The sequence below is a fragment of the Lactuca serriola genome, chromosome 5, assembly GCF_051521515.1.
Source record: "Lactuca serriola cultivar US96UC23 chromosome 5, Lser_US96UC23_V15, whole genome shotgun sequence".
Taxonomy (NCBI): Eukaryota; Viridiplantae; Streptophyta; class Magnoliopsida; order Asterales; family Asteraceae; genus Lactuca; species Lactuca serriola.
Genome location: NC_136412.1, coordinates 229,595,331 through 229,617,832, shown reverse-complemented (window position 1 = coordinate 229,617,832; position 22,502 = coordinate 229,595,331). Strand labels below are relative to the sequence as shown.

Here is a 22,502-nt window from a genome sequence, read left to right as displayed (position 1 = left end):
TTCAAAACCGCTTTATCAAACCCATGCCTTCAAAACCGCTTTATAGATTGACATCAAGTCGATCTTTTCTTTATACTAAACTGTTTTATCAAACCCATGCCTTCAAAACCGCTTTATGGATTGACATAAAGTCGATCTTTTCTTAGATAATAATTATGTTCAAAGGTTTTACAAAACTTATTTTATGCTTTTATATTATCAATTGCATGCCTATATATGTATAGATATATAAGAAATGTTTAAAAGACTTAGGAAGGCTATCCACCCTATTTCCTTTTCGCGCTTGAGATGTGGTATGGTGGGACATCGGGTATCCGTCCGAAGGTTGTTTAAATATTAGTTATATATCATATGTACATATATAGTCATAAAGGTCCTTCCAGTTCATCCAATGCCCTTGGGTAGCAAGGGTATACATCCATGTCCATACGTACCAGTTAGATTACTAGTAAACTACCATATGGGTAGTTTAGGAAGATACTAGAACTATTACTAGAGCGCGTTATTATACAATGAGTCAGTTCATTCATGAGTCAATACTTGCTAGATAGAGAGAACATACATTACAGTACATTACTATACTTGCTAGTGTAACAGCCCGGATTCCCAGGTATTATTCATTTATATATTTTTGGTAAATTGTGAGGAGACTCGGCGAGTTGGAGCCTAGACTCGCCGAGTATGATCGCGGATTTGGACGCGGTTTCGCGTTCGGACTCGGCGAGTCCACGCTGTTTAATGAAACCCTAATTTCCCGGCCTTGAGCCATATTTAAAGGACCTTATACCTCTTCATTGCAGCTACCTTCGACCTTGAGAGCACCAGAGCAGCTAAGAGTCCTTGTGAGTGAGATAAGGGGCCATTATTCACCATTTTTGTGTGTATTTGCAAGAAAGGAAGAGGAAGGCCAAGCTAGGAGAGTTAGGGAGCTTGGATCTACTCCCATTTCGGCAGAGGAAGCTATTTGAGGTAACATTCAGAGCTTATTCTCGTGTTTTTCTTGATATGGTCAAATCTAGGGTTTCTTCATGCCTTGTTTGCCTTGTAATTGGAGTGTGAGAGGTCCCATGGGGAAATGGTACCTAGATTTGGACCTTAGTAGGTCCAGAGAGTCCCAAATTCCATGCTTTATGCCTTTCCTTTTGAGTTGGAGACTTAGGTTACCATTTTAGATGTCATTTCATCAAAAGAAGCCTTGTAGGCGTTGCATGGTAGCCAAGATTGTGACTTTACGTGATGAATGTGCTTGGGAGGTCTAGATCTATGAGTTGTTGGAGCGGATCTGACCTCAGAAGCGAGATTGAGTTGATGCATGGCATGGACTCGCCGAGTCTGAAGAACAGACTCGGCGAGTAGCATGAAGATTGTCCTTAACCACTTAGCGAGTGGTCTTGCCGAGTTAAGAGGTTGACTCAGTGAGTCAGGGAGAGTTAGAGAGGGTTGACAGATGGACTGAGTTGAGATGGAACTCGTCGAGTTGAGTCGTGGTGGCCCCGCGATTCATGTCAGGTGGAACTCGTCGAGTCAGGGAAGTACTTGACGTGTCAAAAGAGGATCCTAGGGAGTCTGTGAACACGTATAGACTCGTCGAGTCGCTTTAGTGCACTCGCCGAGTCCGGTTAAAGTTGACCATTGACTGTTGACCAGTGTTGACTTGATAGGGGTAGTCAACCTTAGTTGAGAAAGTGTTAATTAGAGATATATTGTGTTATAGGAGGATTATAGCTCGGAGGATCGAGCGCGAGTGATTTCCGGGATTTGCGAGTTATCGAGACACGCGAGGTGAGTCTTCTCACTATACTTTACCTTGAGTAGGTAATCAGAGTTATGTGACAGTATATTTGTATGCTATATGTCTGTTATGTGTTGCACTGCATTATTTCTATGTGATTTATGATGTGCATGTTTATAAAGTTGGAACCGGAAGGTTCCCAGAGTTAGAACCATTGGGTTCACAGAGTAGGGTCTACGGACCCACAGAGTTATAGCCTCGAGTGGCTAATATGTGTTATGTGCGGTATTTTGGGGAACTCACTAAGCTTTGTGCTTATAGTATTCGTGTTGTTTGTTTCAGGTACTAGTGATGACCGTGGAAAGGCGCCGGCTTGATCTGTACACACGCAAGGGGTTTTCATCATATGTGATCTTGGGATTTTTGTATGATATGGATTGGAGTTTTAAACTTTGATGTTTTATGAAAATTAAATGAAAATGTTTTTATATTATGCGAAAAATTATTTTGAAATTCACGGTGTTACAAGTTGGTATCAGAGCCTTGGTTTGAGGGATTCGAGTACACCTTCGGGCGTATTTGAACTCAAACTGAGGATTTGAGAAGTATTTTCAAAAAGAGTAAAAGATTTTTTTGGAAAAAACGCAGAGCAGAGTTGTGTGTACGATCAGTCCGCGCCCGAACGGTGATTTCCCAAAATACCCTCATATTATGAGATATTAATATTGATATGATGTATTCTCATGCTAGAGCAGGCTAGGTACTCCTATTAGGACTAGAGTGGCCTGATTTGTGATGCCTTAGCCTAGGGAGAGGTGAGCTGCTATGAGATGCTTGAGAGTGAGTAGGTAGCAGCGAGGGGCTTATGAGAGATTTGTTAGAGAGTGGATTGTGCATGATAGAGTACTTGGAATTTGGGATCCGAAGAGGAGGACTTGGGGTGTATTCTGATACGGTGCGGACAGTAGTATTGGGCCCGTACTACTGAAAGCACCGGAGCGGTGTACAGCCCAAGTAAGAATCTTTGGAATACCAAGGGTCAAGAAGGGATGAGTTGTCGAGTGTGAGTATGCTCGAGTGGATTCTAATTTATCGTATGTTGTATTTCAGAGGTAGATCATGGTGAGGAAACGTCTGATGCCTGAGAGCAGTGAGACCAGTGATGAGGAGATCCGCCGGATCATCCATGAGGAGGTGGCTGCGGCCATCAGGGCAGAGATACCAGAGATGTTCGGGTCTATTAAGACCACGCCGATTGAGACCTTTGACGAGCTTTATGCCGCTCTATCTGAGGCTGTTGTTGCAGCGGCCACCGCAGCTATTGCTGCAGCGAGGCCGCAGGGTGGTGATGCGTTGCTGTTCCGAGAGTTCAGCAACACAAAACCACCAGAGTTCGATGGGACCCAAGACCCGGTGGCGGCTATGAGATGGATTTCTGACATGGAGGGGTGTTTCTTCACTTGATCAACTCCTGAGCATTTGAAGGTTCGGTTCGCACTGAACCAGCTTCGCTTAGGAGCGAAGGACTGGTGGAAGTTTGTGACGGCGCACTTTACGCCTGCTGAGCTTGCGGCAGTGACTTGGGAGAGGTTCACTGCCATGTTCCGAGATGAGTACATTCCCCAGGTGGAGAGGGAGCGTTTGGCACAGGAGTTTCTGACCCTCAAGCAGGGTACTGAGTCTGTTACGGCGATTACCAGGATGTTCCACGAGAGGGCGATGTTCTGCCCTGAGCACGTGTCCACTGAGCAGGCACGGATGAGTCGATACTTGAGTATCTTGAGGCGAGACATTCGGGAGTTCGCGGCGAACTCCTTGTACCGGACATTTGCTGAGCTTCAGGCAAATGCCCGGAAGAGGGAGATTGAGCTAGAGACTCAGGCCAGGGAGGAGGTGGAGTCTTAGGGGAGGGATTGGCGACCAGCACAGTCTCAGCCGGTAGCCAAGCGGGCCAAGCCCGCTGATCCCAAACCAGGGAGCCAGAAGGGCCGCACTTGTGGGAAGTGGTGTTGGATAAGGTGTCTAAGTCCATAACTTATTTGGTATATACTTGACCCGACCCGGCATGGTCCATTTGGGTTGCACTTCACCCGAACTATTTATGGATAATTTTATGAGAGTTATACACATATGTTTATTAATATATTATAAGTTATAATATATTAATATGAAGTCATGTTATTTAATTAGTCTTAGTCTTAAATTAATTATGAATTAATTTAGAGATTAAAAGGAAGACTAATTAGATTATGGGCTATTGGTTTTATATGGTGTGGGCTAACACTCATTTGTTAATGGGCTAGGCTTATATGGAAGTCCATGGATGATCCATGGAGCTTTTAACCCATGGATCCTTGGAAAAGGAAAGGTCATGGGTTATTAGGGTTTCACCCTAACCATGTACACTATATAAGCATGCTTATGTTGCATGAAATAGCCACTAGTGTGTGTGTGCTTGTGTGTGGCCGGAAAATACAAGTGTGTATACTCTCTCAAAGTTTTCCAAGAGTTTGTGGTGATTTGTGATTTCATTTGAGGCATTCACACTATTGGTGCTTGACTCTCAAACTCCAAGGAATCAATCTCATCAAAAGACAAACATAGATCCAAGGTTTATTAGGGTTGCATGCACACTTAGGAAGTGTTAGATTACTCAAAACCCAACAGTGGTATCAGAGCTTAGGCTTGCTTGTTTGATACTTGATGCAAAATAGTAAAAAATAAATAAATAAATAAATAAATAAAATGATCGGAATGCAGAATTTCGACTTTTGCTGCTGGAAATGGACTAGAAACATTACCCTAAATTGTTTTGGTGTTTTAAAACTTATTTTAGTTGGTGTAATGGTTGTTCTAATCCATTTACAATAGCATATATCAAAATTCCATGATTTTTATGTGTTCATATAATTCTTGAAATTTTGATGATCATGTTCATGTTCTTATGAATTTAGAAGATGATAGGAATTATTTGCTGAATTGTTTGGAATTAATTCTTGATCATTTATGTGTTTTAATGGAGTCCATAATTTGTCCTCAAGTTATGGATATCCAAATGTCACTTTTCTTTAACACACATTTAAACACATAAGTTACATGAAAATGAAGAGTCTTCATTTTTATGAACCTTTAATTCATAAGTTATGAAATGAAAAGTTTTTGGATAGTTACAAAACTTGCCCTCAAGTTTTGGAATTTGGAAAAGTTTCACACACTTTAATAAACTTTAATTCCACATCCTAGAGTTTTAAAAGTTAAAATTCAACACTTATACTATTTATAACGTTAATGGTTAATTATTATATATATATATATATATATATATATATATATATATATATATATATATGTATGTATGTATAAGAACAAGTCGTTTTACCGTTAGTAGGCCTCATTCACGAAGTCGGTCTATAAGATGGGTATAAGGTTGTTGCCTATAAAATGGCAACTTAATGGGTGTCCACTCTCACCCACCACTTGCTTGACTGGTGGAGGGTCGTTAGCCGAACGGGTAGGACAATGACTTTAAATTCTCATTAAAAGTATAATGATTATTATAAAGTAACTAAATGTTTTATTTAATTCCCAATCTTAGTTACTTTAGGAAAAATATGAATTTGGTGCTAGCCCATGGAATTCACACTTTGTACCTTACCAAGTCGTTGGTGGAGCGTGTGTGGTTAACCGGCACACCAACTTGGACTAGTAAGGATCACGAAGGGTGACTTAATGTTTGTCATAGATCAATGGAGCGTGTGTGGTTAACCGGCATATTGATTGGGTGATAATATTAAGGGTACCAAGTGAATTGGTATGGTTATTCACACCTTGTTTTGTGATCCTCGGCATCCCAGTCACAAAATTTGAGAGGGAACACTCGAGATTGAAACATGCCATTGAAAAGTTCAATGAATCTCAAAAGATCTAGGAATTTCAAATCCAATTAAAACCTAATATATTATTTCGTTTTTCATGGTGGAAATTGGTGAATTGTCATTCGCCTACCTTCAAATATTTTATAACTTGGATTACGGCATCCCTCTTCCAAATTATAAAATATTGTGTTGGGTCCTAGCCTTAATATTTCATATTGGGTGTTATATTAAGGATTTTGAATCAACTAACTTGATTTTCTCCCATTATAGATGTCTGGTTCAGACAACTATGATCTTCCCAAATCTCTTGAAGATGGTGTCCCTCAACATCATGCTTCACTTCCTCCACCTCCTCCAATTATTCTCCCTCATCCACAAGTTCTTGAAAAGTTTAAAGTCACTCAATCCCTATTCGCAAGCATAGTCTATGTGTGCTCACATCTTGGAGATAAAGTCACATATTGACAAGCCGGGAGAGTTGGGTGTCAAAGTCTCGTGAAAGTTGGATGTTCAATCACTTTCTTAGTAACATAGTGAGTCTCTTTGGGACTACTATGAGACGGACTATGACATGACCCTTAATGATGTTATCTGTTTGCTTGGTGTTGTGGAATCAGCAATGATTTGGAACACCAGTAAAACAAATTTGATTAAAAGAACAACTTCCCAAGTCTTAAATGGACATTGACAATGGTAGCATTGGATATCTAGAAAAAAGATTTATCTTCCCAATGGAAAGGGATCGGCCATAGTCAACTCGGTTGACCAAATGGTAAAGAGAAAGGCTAAGTCTGAGATAGTCTCATGTGCCATTACCAAAGGGTCTATATGTTTTATTGCCAAAGGGAGGGACACTAATTGTGAAGCTGCCATATTTACCTGAAAGATCATAAGATTGATCAAGTCAAAAAGTTTGACTCTACTTCAGTTAAAGTCCACTGACTAACTCTATTAAGTTTCTATTTGGAGATTCTTATTACATAATGTGAATGGGTCGCATGTTGATGTTTTTAAGAATCAAAGAAAAGATAGGAAGCTTAAAGTAAGTATATGTTGATTCTGATTGCGAAGGTGGGTTTCGATCGCATGGTTCGGTAATCAGAATTTTGAGTTGTTGCTTAAGAGTTATAATATATTGCTTATGAATAGATAACAACAAGGTTTTCATATGGATTGTAAGGATAAGTTTTTCCGCAAAGTTTTAAAATAAAAGAAAAAAGGGTTTTAATTTTATTTATTTTAAAAATATCCTTACAATGGCATCTGTGGAAAATTGTTGGTTATATGTTTCTAGTAATAGCAATATTGGAAAGTGGATTTGATTCTTTCATTTGTGGTAGTGTCTGAATTTACCAAATGAAGAAAGTTTTTCATCACCCAAGTTTCAATTGGACGGAAACTTGGAATCATACAAGTTGTATTGTATGATGAATGAGAATTTTCATCTTTGAAAATTAAGACTAATTCTTTGATCACATGTATATGTGAGTCAGTTGAAGGACTAAGGAATTAGGTACACTGGGTGTGCGTTGGTCAAGGTCCACCACAAAGATTGATTTGTCATGATTTACTAAAGATTAGTAAATATGATTATACTTATAAGGTTAAGTATAATTTTGTAACATTGGAAAGGTTACAATGTATGACAAAACAAATGAGAAGAATCAAATTAGGCAGAAAGATAAAAGTTTCTCAAATCTGAAAGGATGGGAGAGTACTTTAGTATCGTATTTCATGATCATCTTAATGATTATGAAACCATATCACAAATTCATACTCTAAGGACGTCTTAGTGCATTGTTATGGCTAAGAAGAGAGGTCATGAATTGTTGGATTGGTTAAAATCAAGAAGATGAGTCATACTTCGTTCCAAAACAATTCTTAGAGTCATACCCCAAGTTTGTAACTTTGAGTGACATAAAGGAAGATTTATTAACACTAGTCAAATATAAGATTAAAATGTTTTCTACTCTTGTACATTTGAGATTGGTAAGTTGTGATGTCTTGGATGAGACAAAGACCAACTAAGACCAATTGTGTGAAGTGTTAGTCTTGATAAGAATCCACACTATCCCTTGAATATTTGTTTTGTCAAGGAATGGTTCTTGACTGGGGAAACTTATATGTCAAGGGGACAGTGGAAGCCTTAAAGATCCTGAAAGAGTTTCAAGATTTAATCAAGAGTAAAACCTGTAATTTATCACTAGCACACGACTTAAGGTTTGCAACCTATCGTGTTGACATAATTCTTATTTCTGTACCTACTTCAAATAAGTTGAATTTGCATGTAAGTTACCAGAGTTCAACTTGGAAGCATTGGTGGGCCTTGTGCTACCAAGGTGACAAGAAACTAAGATTGAACAAGTTTAATCCATGTGAGGCTGAATTTGTCACTAACCTTATCTTGTGATTATGGTTTTGACAAATTCACATGGATAGGAACTCATACACTATAAAATCTAAGTGTCGTAAGGTTGCTCTCCGATTCATGAAAATGATGGTGAGGAAACACTTTCACTAAGTAGATTTTACGTAGATATCAATTGTGTTATTTGCATTTTCAAAAGTCGTTAGTGGAGCGCGGGTGGTTAACCGGCACACTAACATGGACTTGTGAGAAATGGCAAATGCCTAAGCAATTGAGACTATGATTACGACATCCCTTTTCATAGTTCTGAAAATTGATTAGACACACATGTGAGCTATCTAAGAAAGGGTGTATGAATCTAAATTTCAGAAGTCCAGCAGATTTCTGGAAATATGTCAGAGCTAGTGGGAGCATAAGTGTTATGTTGATAATCATCATGTTAGTGGGAGCATGATTATTACGTTTAGTGTTGCAAGTTAGCAATGTTAATTATAGAAAACAAAGTTTCAATTCGTGAAGTTGCAGGGGTTGAAAAGTTGTTTTGCTATAATTAAGGGAGAGGAAATTATACTTCATTTCAGTTCTAAAGCTTAGATTGAGATTTTAATCATCTTTAGTCAAGAATATATATATGAATTTTATGTTGGAATGGTTCAACTTGAAGAAATTCTATATATATTGCGTTTTCAAAATTCAATTATGACTACGACATCCCTCTTCATAGTTAAATTTTGAAAACATGGCAAATATAAAATATTGTAGCGAAAGACTTGTCTAGTATCATGTCTTTATGTCAAACATCATGAATCGTGTCCCATATGCTTCGGATATAGGATCGATTGCATGTGCTATAATATTCATCTTTTCTAAATTTTCCAAATGCTTAAGGCATTGAGAAGGGAAAAGTCTAGAACTGGATATGACTAAAGTGATTAAGCAATTGTCGAGGACAATCTGAGGTTCGTCAAAGATTGGTTGCTCAGGGAAAGTTGGAAGTATGATGTAAGTTGTCGGAAAGGTCCATATTTACATATTCTGAAAAGAAGTAACTCTTGTTCGGAAGTGATAGTCAAAATGGGACTATGGAAATGTCTCCATAGGTGGAAGTTATTCAATCTATGTAAGATTAGAAAACCTTAATGCAAGAAGGATGTTCAAAGCAATGTACTTTGAATATGAGACTTCCGTTCCATAGAGGTTGACCTTCTTTGGAATACTCTGTAATGACTGGTGACAAGGTTTTGGTGACTTTGTGCATAATCATTACAAGAGGAACATTGCATAAAAGTTTAAAATCTAACAGATTTTTTGGTAAATGATAGGAATCGGGGATTCTCACATTTACAATAAGGATTTGGGATTGTGAAATGAGTATCATTGGAATCATGTTCAATTGATCTACATCACAATGTAAGGATCATAGACAAACATAGTGTGCATACTTGGAGTATGGCATAACTATTGTTTAGAAAAACAAAGTGTACATGCTAGGAGCATGGGACGACTGTTGTTTTTATTCAAGTCTTAAGTTGATTGTTTGAAACATTATACAATGAATAATGTGTAATCAATATGGTGATAAATAAAAGGTGGTTCTATTTATATTCAAAAGGGTTCTGAGACCATATTGGATTCAATTATTATTGTGTTTCACTTTGCATGTTTTGACTTCCAAAATAGCTAGGTTATTCTTTCCGAATGACTAAGTTATTTAAACACTCCACAGTCGTTCATATGTTGGAAGTAGGTATGAATCAAGACTTTCATGAATCGAGCTTGTAGATGGCTAAATGGGTTTAGTCATAGTAATGGTTGCTACAACATTCATGAGTGCTCATAAGTTATGAGTATTGGAATAAACCCACGCTCACTTGTATCACTTCATGAAATTTATCTCGAGTGATCGTGAGACGGTAATATAAGGTCTAGACTGAAATAGATGAGGGTAATGGTTTAATACCTTCCCAAGAGATGTCCACAGCAGAAGAATTCGGATCTCCTCCCATCTCCTTGCCTCAATCACTTGTTTTCCCCAAACTCCTACACCAAAATCTTATCCCAAAGCTTCAACACACAAAGGCACACACACACACACGAGTTAGAGATGCAAAGGGGGCTGCCAAGGAACTGAAAGAGGCTTGAGCTTCTTTAAATAGGGGTGCAAACCCCATAAATTAGGGTTTCTCCTTTCCAGATCCTACTCACCGAGTCCCACAAAGGACTCGCCGAGTAGCTCACTTAATTCGCGGTCCCACCCGCTGCTACTCGACGAGTAGGGCTACCGACTCGTCGAGTAGGGCCAAAACCAAGAAGTTTTTATTTAAAATAATACTTAAGAATTGGGGCGTTACAACTCTTCCCCACTTGAACTAGACTTCACCCTCGAAATCTGTTGGGATAAATAACGACGGGTAATGCTCGTGCATCTCTGCCTCTGGCTCCCATGTCCATTCGGATCCCTTCCGATGTTCCGAGGAGCCTCTCCACATAATTCAGACGCTCGTCGACCTGAATATCATCCAACGACACACCTGCCTCCTGGTCCATAATGCACTTTCGCAATTGCAAAACATGAAATGTGTTGTGGATCTGGCTAAGCTCCTCCGGAAGCTCTAACCTATAAGCCACCCTACCAACCCTAGCAACAATCCTGAATGGACCGATGTAACGGGGACCCAATTTTCCCCTCTTCCTGAAGCGGATCACTCCCTTCCAGGGTGAGACCTTCAGGAGAACCATGTCACCCACCTGAAATTCTAGCTCAGATCAGTGTCGGTCGGCATAACTTTTCTGTCGACTCTGAGCGGTCTGCTGTCACTGTCTAATCTGTTGTATCATCTCGGTAGCTGGCAGAACTACCTCTGTACGACCCATCACCCTGTGCCCAGTCTCCCCCCAGCAGATTGGGGTCCTACACTTCCTCCAATACAACAGCTCGAAAGGCGGGGCGCCGATAATGGAATGATAGTTGTTGTTGTAGGCGAACTCTACAAGTTGTAGGTGGGAATCACAACTCCCACCAAAATCAATGACGCACACCCTCAACATATCTTTGAGGGTCTGAATGGTCCGCTCACTCTGCCCATCAGTCTGTGGATGGAACGCTGGACTGAAATGCAGCCTCGTACCTAGTTCCTCGTGGAACTTCTGCCAAAAACGGGAAGTAAATTGGACATCCCGATCGGAAACTATGGAAACTGGAACCCCATGACGAGAGACAATCTCGTGGACATATAGGTCGGCCAACTTCTCCGTCAACGAACTCTCCCGTATAGCTAGGAAATGGGCACTCTTGGTCGGTCGATCCACGATGACCCATATAGCATCGAAACCCTTTGCCGTCTTTGGCAACTTCGTGATGAAATCCATCGTGATCCGTTCCCATTTCCACATGGGAATCTCCAGGGGCTGCAACTTATCATGCGGCCTTTGGTGCTCGTCCTTGACCATCCTACAGGTCAAGCACCTCTCAAGAAACCAAGCGATGTCTCGCTTCATGCCAGGCCACCAATAACTCGAACTCAGATCACGGTACATCTTGGTGGCTCCCGAATGAATAGAGAAGTGAGACTTATGAGCCTCCTCCATCACTGTCTGTCGGACCCCTCCGGTCATCGGAACCCAAACCCGACCGTAATGGGTCAACAATCCGCGGCTATCCTCAACAAACCGGGAGCTTTCGCCCTTAATCTTCTCCAACTTCCAGTTCCCTGGCCTCATACCCTCAATCTGAGCATCCTTGACCAGACCCACCAGCGGGGAATCCACCGCTATCCTCATACACCTGGCTGGGGTCGAGGACCCAGCTGAATTGCGGCTCAGAGCATCCACAACCACGTTCGTTTTACCAGGATGGTAAAGGATCTCACAATCATAGTCCTTGACTACATCCATCCACCTGCGCTGCCTCATATGCAGGTTTGGTTGATCCATAATGTGCCTCAAACTCTTGTGATCTGTGTATATGGTATAACGGACCCCGTACAGATAGTGCCTCCAAATCTTGAGAGCGAAGACCACCGCTCCCGAATCAAGATAGTGCGTGGGGTATCTCGTCTCATGCGGCTTCAACTGCCGCGATGCATAAGCTATCACTCGTCCCTTCTGCATGAGGACGGCCCCTAAGCCTGTGATGGACGCATCACAATATACCACGAAATCCTCCACTCCCTCGGGGAGTTTCAACACTGGCGCCTCACATAACCGTTGTCAGAGGGTCTCAAACACCCTCTGCTGCTCCAGGCCCCACCGGAAATCCACTCCCTTCCTCGTTAGACGAGTGAGGGGTACGACAGCCTTGGAGAAATAAAGAATGAATCTCCGATAATACCCTGCTAAGCCCAGGAAACTCCTAATGTCTGAGGGAGATCTCGTAGTCTCCCACTGCATAACCGCCTCCACCTTGGCCAGATCGACCAAAATCCCATCCTGGTTAACGAGATGTCCAAGGAATTGAACCTCGCGCAACCAGAACTCACACTTCGAGAACTTGGCATAAAGTCGTTCTCATCGCAGCACCTCCAACAGCTCCCTAAGATGCTCCTCATGCTGCTCTCGGGTCTTGGAATACACCAAGATATCATCTATAAACACAATGACCGAGCGATCGAGCATCGGTCTGCAGACTCGGTTCATCAGATCCATGAACACTGTTGGCACGTTGGTGAGTCCAAATGTCATCACCACGAACTCATAATGACCATAATGAGTCCGGAACGCGGTCTTCTCCACGTCTTCCTCCCTCAACCTGACCTGGTGGTATCCTGATCTCAAATCGATCTTGGAAAACCAAGATGCACCCTGTAGCTGGTCGAAAAGATCGTCTATCCTCGGGAGCGGATAATGGTTCTTCACCGTTAACTTATTCAGCTCCCTATAGTCAATGCACATCCTGTGCGAACCATCTTTCTTCCCGACGAAGAGGATCGGTACTCCCCAGGGTGAGCTACTCGGACGAATAAACTGCTTACCCAGCAGTTCCTGCAACTGAGATGATAGCTCCTGCATCTCTGGCGGTGCCAAATGGTACGGCGCCTTAGCGATAGGGGCCGCACCTGGCACTAGATCAATCCTGAACTCAACCTGCCTCACCGGAGGCACTCCGGGTAATTCCTCCGGAAACACATCAGCAAACTCTCTAACCACAGGGACCTCTGAAACTGAGAGCTGCTCTCTAACCCACGTATCTACCACATACGCCAAATAACCGGCACACCCGTGCTGAATATACTGTCGAGCCCTAGCCGCCGAACAAAACCCTGATCCCGACATGGTGCCCTCACCATATACCACCAGTTCTCCCCCACTTGGGGTTCGAACCACCACCCATTGCCCCTCACGCCAAAACGGCTAAGCCAATCCATCCCTACAATCACGCATACATCCCCCATGGGAATAGGAATCAAATCTATCGGGAAAGACACCCCGAAAATCTCCAACTCGCATCCTCGGTAGACCGAAGAAGCAGAAACCCCGTGCTCGTTGGCGATCGAAACTCGCAACGGACACTTAAGATCATCTATCAGCACACGGAACCCTCTAGAGAAGGTCTGAGATACAAACGACCGACTCGCCCCCGAGTCAAATAATACCAAAGCGGGCAAAGAATTTACTAAAAACGTACCTAACCACAGGTACAATCAATAAGCATAACACCAATACAATAACTGTGACAGAGAAAAGAAACGTACCAGCAACCACATCCGGTGCTGCCTTGGCCTCCTCGGCCGTGATCTGGAAAGCGCGACCCTGAGCCTTCGGAGGCTCCACCTTGACTGGCCTCCCATCTCCAATCCTCGCAGTAGCTGGCGCGGAACCCAGCGCCGGCTTGGCGGCGACCTGCGGACAGTTGGTCTTCACATGACCAACCTGATGACAATGGTAACAAATCCTCATATCTGCTAGAGGGTCGGACTGACGGCAGTCCCTGGCATAGTGCCCCTCCTTGCCACATTTGTGGCACCCACCTCTTGCTCGACAAACCCCTGAATGAGCCTTGCCACACTTTCCACAAGTGTGGCTCTGATGACCCCCGGATCGTGTATTAGCGGTTTTAGACCGCTTAGGCACCGGCTGAGACTATGTCGGTGCCTGACGCTGCTCCTTCAGCTGCAGCTCTATCTCCAACTCACGCCGCCGCACGGCTTCCTGAAGGTCCAGGAGGGTATCACATCGCTGAGTAGACACAAACTGTCGAATATCCGTCTTAAGCATACTCAGATAACGAGTCATCTGAGACTTCTCTGAAGCAAATTCCGGGCAAAACATATCCCTCTCCGTGAACATACGGGTAATCTCCATCACAGACTCCCCATCCTGTCGTACGCGCAAGCCGCTCCCGCTCAATGCGTGGAACGTAGCAGATGCGGAACATATCTCTGAACTGCTCCCAAGTAACAGTAACCCGCTGATCATCAGTATATGACCCAGTCGTCAGCCTCCACCAGTCCTTTGCCCCAAGCCTCAGTAGGTTCAGGGCACACCTGACCTTTTGGTCAGTAGGACATGAGCACGTGAAGAAACAACCCTCCACGTCAGATAACCACCTCATAGCCCTAATCGCATCCTGTATACCATCAAACGTCGGGGGCTTCGTATTATCGAAGTCCCGGTACTGGAAAGCCCTGTCGGCTCCTCCTCCAACCCCTGCCGTAGTTACAGCCGAAGTGGCTGCAGCGGCAGCTGTCTCTACTAGAGCGGCATATCGCTCGTCAAAATACTCAACCATCACGGTCTTAATCGACCCAAACATCTCTGGAAGCTGCGCTCGGAACGCAACAACAATCTCGTCGTGCATGATCTCCCGAATCCGGGCATCCAACTCCTCGGTCCCTATCTGAACCACGGGCTCAGGTGCTACCGGCACCTCCAATCCTCCGTCTCCTGACCCTGATCTTGATCTGGATTCCGAAGCAACACGTCTCGTCACCATTATACAGCAAACACACTCAAAATCTCAAATAAATCATATAATGATGGAAGACCAATACCCTCAATCCCTAGGGGTTGTGACTTCCTTGATACGCGTATGGGTCTTGTGCTTTCAGTAGTATGGGCCCCTACTACCTTCCACACCTACCCATATTTGTCTCAAGTATCACCACAACGCCCTAAACTATATTCAACATAATATGCACTCAACCCTCACTAACAGAGGACATCGCCTAACTAGCAACTGATCCTGCAGTTCCACACCACTCACACATCCATGGAACTTCCATCATCCCCTGCAGCGCTAGTGTACACTGGCTGCACATAGCGCTGGACCCGATAGACTTTCGAATATCCGATCCTACACTAAGGTCGAATCAGACATTCTCAGGCTATAAGATCTTGATTACACACAGTCGTGGTGCATACGCTAAACATCTGCAGTTATGATGTCAATTTCGTATACAAGGATCCCTAGGCTAATAGGCATCATATAATCAGGCAATTCTATTATGCGATTTCTGAATGTCCCTAGCCTATCACTAGCATGTTGTTCTAACATATCAGAATATCAAATAACTGTATGGTATTTTGGGGCTTACTTACAGGCTCCGGCTGATCGTACCCTCTGCATCCTCCATCCTTTATTTTGAAAACCATTTTAAAACTTATTTTCCGAAAATCTCCTTGATTTGAGACTAGATTCACACGAGTGTTCCTCCAATTCACTCAAACCAACGCTCTAATACCAACTTGTAACATCCATAAATTTCACGCCAAATTCAAACTTTTTAAAACATAAATAAAAGTCAATTAGTATTGTTTACAAAATGTTTTCAAATCAATATCCATCAGAGTGTCCCAAAATCATAACGTAAGGATGAGGAGCGGTACGGTCACGCCTTTGCCTTGCCCCGATCTCCTGAAGTACCTGAAACAATAACTGAAAACTGTAAGCCCAAGGGCTTAGTGAGCTACCCCCAAAATACCAATACCACACTGACAATACCATATCAGTAACAACCAATCAAACAATCATGCATACTGGGCCATCGGCCGGATTGGACCGCCCTACTGGGAATGCAGTCTATCTAAATCTATCCTGAGCATTCGGCATGACTGGTCCGCCTCGAGGGCCTGCAGTCTCCCCGGACCGCTCGTAGGGTATGTTGGCCTTCAGCACAAAGCAGGACCGCCTCAACCCAACCAACAAGCAATTAACCATGTGCGCATAACTATCACATACTGGCATATACAAACATCACATATTTGTCACACTGATCATCAACTATAAAATCCTCTCGTAACTAGAGTACCGACCTAGCAGGTCACTACATACCAATCCTTACGGATCATGAAAGCATAACATACTATCTATCCTGATTTCGATCTAACATATCAAAATCATATGTAACATACCAAGACAACCGATCTAATCAATCTGTAGCATAGCAACCATCCTAACCAGGATGAATTCTAACATAGCAATAACATAGCAACCATCCTAAACCATGATGTAAATCAAAAAGGGTCGGCCTTGGTGTCGTAGACCGTATCGATATAGTGAGGATAACTCACCTCACAGATGTCGATTCAAAAGGTAACTCCAACTATCGGATCACTTGACACAGGCTCCACCACCTATAACCATAGCACAACATATTCATAAGTCCTTACCCTTATGAGGCACTCCATAGCCTCCTAGTAAATTCCTGATCACGGTCAAGGTCAACAGTCCATGTTGACCTCAACTCGTCGAGTACACTCGGCCACTCGCCGTGTCCATGGAGCACATTCCAACTCGCCGAGTCATCAGAGTGACTCGTCGAGTTCCTTCGAATCCCGATCAATCCTTAAGGCCACCCGTCGAGTTTCCTCCTTGCAACTCGACGGGTATACATGCAACCATATCCTTGGTTAAACTCATCCGACTCGCCGAGTTGTTCTTCAACTCGTCAAGTTTCATGGCCATCTTCATCCAACTCGCCGAGTTGTTCAAACAACTCGTCGAGTTCACGGATTCCTTCATCTGGCTCGCCGAGTTGTTCATCCAACTCGTCGAGTTCGATGCACATCTTCATATGACCCGCCGAGTCGGCTTCGCGACTCGCCGAGTCTTTTCAGTCATTTCAACATGCAGACGTCTTTAAGCCATGGCAAGGCCCCAAATTGCAGATCCAACCCCCTTAGGCCTGCTTATCACGTAAAGTTGCAAACTTTACGTGCATGCATTGCTTCACAAGCTCCAAATGCCAAAACCATACTTTTAATGGGTGTTCATGGACCAAGGGAACCTTAATCTTGACTAAAGTTGGAACTTTATGCTTGTATGCTCCAAGGAGGGTCCAGATCTGAAGTTACAACTTCAGATCTAGCCCATAGATTGACATACCAACTTGCTACCCTCATAGAACCCCTAAACTCATTCAAAGATAAGGTCTAGACTGAAATAGCTGAGGGTAATGGTTTAATACCTTCCCAAGAGATGTCCACAGGAGAAGAATTCGGATCTCCTCCCATCTCCTTGCCTCAATCACTTGTTTTCCCCAAACTCCTACACCAAAATCTTCTCCCAAAGCTTCAACACACAAAGGCACACACGCACACACGAGTTAGAGATGCAAAGGGGGCTGCCAAGGAACTGAAAGAGGCTTGAGCTTCTTTAAATAGGGGTGCAAACCCCGTAAATTAGGGTTTCTCCTTTCCAGCTCCTACTCGCCGAGTCCCACAAAGGACTCGCCGAGTAGTTCACTTAATTCGTGGTCCCACCCGCTGCTACTCGTCGAGTAGGGCCAAAACCAAGAAGTTTTATTTAAAATAATACCTGAGAATCGGGGCGTTACAAACATTTTTCTGAAATTGATATTTTGACCTATGTTTGGGTATCACAAAATTCAATATATGAGGATCATCCAATAATGTGCAATCTCAAATCAATGCACTAATATGAAATCACGACGTGGACAATTTATAAGAATTCGAATTCTTCTTATATTCCAATAACCGATCATTTATTAGCAATAAATGATCATCGGTAAGTTTAAATACTCATTATTTTCGTTGCGGTTTCAAACATTAAAACAAATAATTATTAATGAATTTAAAGAGTCTATCATTAATGAGTTTTAATGCTCGTTATTTTCGTCATTATGGTCATTATGAAAAGAAACTCGTTTTTATACAAGTCTACACTCCGCACCTTTACATTTGTATAAATCAAGAATTGAGCTCCATTATTAACCTTGTAGATTTTATTATGCTAAAATAACTTATGACATTAAAATCACCAACATATAACAACTTCTTTTGTATCTTTGATAGTCGATATACAAATAAAAAAAAGTAGTTATTTTTCATTTTGTCGTTCCCTTGTTATTTTCTTATAAATAATTTTAATTGTGGTAAAGAAAGACATTCTATTTCACCAATATGGCAAAGACTTTAAGATCAATATTCATTTCACGCCAAAACAATTTGAGTTCGATATTATTTTGTTCAAAATAATTGAACAAAATAATTTAGTTGATAGTTAGAACAGACAGCCTCGTGTATCCTGGATTCCTGGGGTCTGAGTCACCATATGTTCTGTTATCATCTCTTATTTAAGTCATAGAGGTGTATATAAACACTTGTTTTGCATTGTTAATAGTCGATTCAAAAAAATATATTTCTAAATTTTCTTTTGCATTAGCATCCCTACAGAAAAGGAAGAGAAACACCTCCCCTCTCCTACCATCATTCTTGTCTCTCTATCTTTCTCCTCATTAACCCCACTATTGCTACCTCACAATATGATTAATGAATGATTCTTCATAGCCCAATATGATTATGCTCGATCATATTCAATTCATTTATCGATTTACAACAACTACAAGATCACTCACATACACTTGACATGGAAAGAAAATATAAACAAAACCAAATTCGTACAAAAAAACAACATAACAAAAGTCTCACTTCCCGATTTCCCTGACTTTCTCTATTAAGTCGTTCCTTCAACGTTAAATAAACAAGAAACACCTATATATAACTTGCCAGATAAATCATATCAAACCAAAAAAAAAACTAATTCCAAAACATAAAAATCCTCCCTCATTTGGAAAAACAAAAATTCCTAACCATCTAAAGAACAAAAACCCAAATCTTTATTATCATTAAGATAAAAAAAAAAACAAAGAACCAAACCAAAACCTCAACTTTACTTCTTACGATTCTTCGTCTTCTTTCTCCACAAGTATCTTCTTGCAAGCTTCATAACACATGAACGAAATCCCCGCAGCCGGGACAATCTTAATACAACTGGGCCCCAACCCTCGATACAACCCTCCAACCCCTTCTTTTTCCAAAATAGTCAAAAGCGCGTGAAGCATGTTGTTGTACACGCGCCCGTTAACTGCGCCCGCTTGCATGTGTTTGCGGGCCACCTCGAGCGGGAACGTGGCGGAACTCGAAATCGCACCGGCGGCCGAACCGATCAAGAGAGTCGCGATGTTCCCGATTTCATCTTTTTTCAACATTTTTTTGTACGTTTTTCGTAACGTGTCGTACGCGAAATAGTTTGTGGCCGCGTAGGGGACCACGCCGATTAGACTTGGTGTTAGGCCGCGGTAGAGCTCTGCGGGCCCCTCTTCTTTCATGATCTTTAGGAATGCATCTACGAGGTTTTTGTACACGCCCCTCTAGAAAGTATCGAGAAAATCAAAAAAAAATATATATATATATGCAAAAATGGGTAGTAGAGGGTTTTAATGAAATAAACAACTATTTCACAATGGGTCCATTGTGAAATGATTTTATGTTATGTCATGGGTTTTTGAATTGTCCCCTCCACAAAAGTATCTTTGAAAAAACTTTATTTTAAAAAAAAAATCATATGTTGCGAAATTTAACACCTTGTTGACATAAAATAGAGGTTATTGACAAAAGAACACCTTTTTGACACTTAACACAAAAAGAACCGGTGTGTAATTGTTTTTTGAATGACCAGCAACTCAAAATAATCTTTAACAAAAACTATTTTAAAAAAATTCATCGAACTTTTTTCGCTTTTCTTTTTGAAGTTTTTATTTGTGTTGGGAACCATATAAAAAGCCAAAGTGGTTTTGCAATGGACCCAATTAAATAGCTATAGAAGATATATTTTTGTGATTTTCTCTAGTTATCTGTATTGAATACATTATGTATTACAATGTGCATGATACATGAGCTGTGCATGCATGATACATACAAATATGTATCAAATGTGACTAATACAGTATCTGTATTAGGCACATTTATGTACGTATCAGACACAATGCGCTTGATATGTATGTATCTTCCACTTTCATGCAAGATACATACAAGGCACAATTTATAAGTAAAGTAACAAGGGTTGAATATTTACCTGAACAGTGAGTCGGGTTTTGAGTAACTCAAGAGGGTATGTGCATATGGTGGAGCTAATTCCCGCAACTGCCCCTGCAATTAGTGACTCGGGTATACGCGGTTTTGACTTTTCTCCAGGTTTAGGAGCCAAGCTTTTCTTGACTGTATCATAAGCAAATAACTGCAAAAAAAAAAAAAAAAAAAAAAAAAAAAAAAAAAAAAACATTGCATACAAGTTCATGATTATGAAGAAAAATACCATGAAAAAGTCAAGATTTTATTGTTAAACACATAAAAAAGAGTCATTAGTTAACAATGTACAAAACCTATTATCATATGGAAGAATAAAATTACATTTATACCCTTGTCCATTTCAAATCACACATCAATTAAACCATATGAAGATCAAATGGAAAAAGAAAAAATTGTACCTCAATGGCTTTGCTGGGAGCAACACGAATGACATTGACCAAATTGCCCCTAAAGAGGCCAGTCCAACCTTCAGTCTGCATAATATCTTGAAAAACTTCACCAGTAGAATGCCCACAACTCCCTACCATTAAATGAGTTCTTATAGTCTCTAATGGAGCAACACATGTTCTTGAAACAGCTCCTGCAACTGCCCCACTAATTAACCTCCTCAATGAAGGATTCCCGATTTTGATCTTCAATTTCAATCCACCTTTCTTCTTCAAAACACCCTTTTTCCCCCACTCCTCATTTGCCTCCATTTTTGGTAACCCCCCAACAGCTATGAAACTGGATTCGGGTGTTGAAACAACCTTTGATAACAATGGAAGTTTGACACCTTCATTATCGTTTGGGTTTGTGGGGTTTGGTGAATTAGGGTTTATGTTTCCGAATCCACCCCTGCCCATCTGCCCAACACTAGCGAAAAAACTGGCAGATTGAGAAAGAGTATCATCTCTAGAGCACCAAAGAAACCCGATTCCGGAATTTGGGAAAAACCCATCTCCATTGTTCTCCAATAAACCTCTTGAATCCATTCAACTCACCCCCGAGATCACGATAAACCACAAGAAAATGTTTTTTTCTACAATAAGATGATTATGATTCAATAGTTAATGAAACAAAACCAGAAGATATGACAATGGCTGTGTCTTTAAGCTAAGAATATCCGGATAGAACAAAAGGGTTTTGCCCTAAACCGATGATTAAAAAAATTGATAAACTCGAATCTTCTTTTTAAATATATAAAATACCCAAGGTGGTGATGAATACCATGAAGATATGTAAATCTTCACACTTGGTTTTTGACGAAAAAACAGGGGAAAGTGGTAGAAATTGAACGTTTTCTCACGAATTAAAAGAGTTCAATATAGTGATGGACAATATGGAGAACTAGGAATCATGAAAATAGGTTTTTGATTGAAAAAACAAAGGGTTGTTAATGGAGACAATTACCAGGTGAGTTCTTTGATGAGAAGGAAAGTCAGAGGCCTAATTCACTCATTCATTTACTTCTTGGTCTCTCTCTCTCTCTCAAGATGAATTGCAGAGAGAGACAGAAAGTGATGGCGGTATTGGTGAGGAGGTTGGTGTTCTTGGTTAGGCGACAATGGAGTCGTCAGGGTTTTGATACATATGACATTGTGACCTAATTTCGTATCGAACTACAAGATACTCTCTTTCTTCTCAAATATTTATATTCCTTAAATAATATTTATTCCTTAATTAATATATAAATATTAAAATAACTATTATAAATAATTTAGTAAATAAAATAATTTTTTATTTTTTAATTAAATAAAATAATTTTTTATTTTTTAATTAAAAAAAATAATCAGTTTTTCTAAAAGTTCTTATTCTAGACTATTGATAATCGTCCTAGAATTTGTGAGATATGACATGAAATAACTCTAAAATTTAACAACGTATATTTTAGATTGACATCCTACATTCAAGTTTCAGACTGAAATGTATAGTATTTCGAAGTTACTAAAATCAACATATGTGTATCATTTCTTAGTCCATTTTGTGGAGATTGTTCTAGAAATTGTTTAGAGTAGTTTGTCATTTATATTTCTATCAGTGGAAATGAGTAGATGAAATCAGTTTAACAGAGCATTTGTTTTATAGTGAGGTAAGGGGAGCGAATAGACGACTTTATTCACTATATTGTTCTAGATTACACATATTGTGGTGTGAATTTAATCAACAATTAACAACTTTTATGGGTTGGTTAAGTTGGTTGCATCGAGGTCCATATTAC

General features: G+C 41.0%; 1 protein-coding gene across 1 annotated transcript; it reads right to left on the bottom strand.

Moving 5' to 3' along the window:
- Positions 1-18,847: 18,847 nt before the first annotated feature.
- On the bottom strand, positions 18,848-21,904 carry LOC145053708 (adenine nucleotide transporter BT1, chloroplastic/mitochondrial-like). Its single transcript, XM_079001795.1, has 4 exons — positions 21,695-21,904; positions 20,701-21,323; positions 20,289-20,450; positions 18,848-19,584 (listed from the first exon to the last, which is right to left on the bottom strand). The coding sequence occupies exons 2-4, from the start codon at positions 21,274-21,276 to the stop codon at positions 19,111-19,113; spliced, it is 1,212 nt and encodes a 403-aa protein (XP_078857921.1). The 5' UTR covers positions 21,277-21,323; positions 21,695-21,904; the 3' UTR covers positions 18,848-19,110.
- Positions 21,905-22,502: the final 598 nt, after the last annotated feature.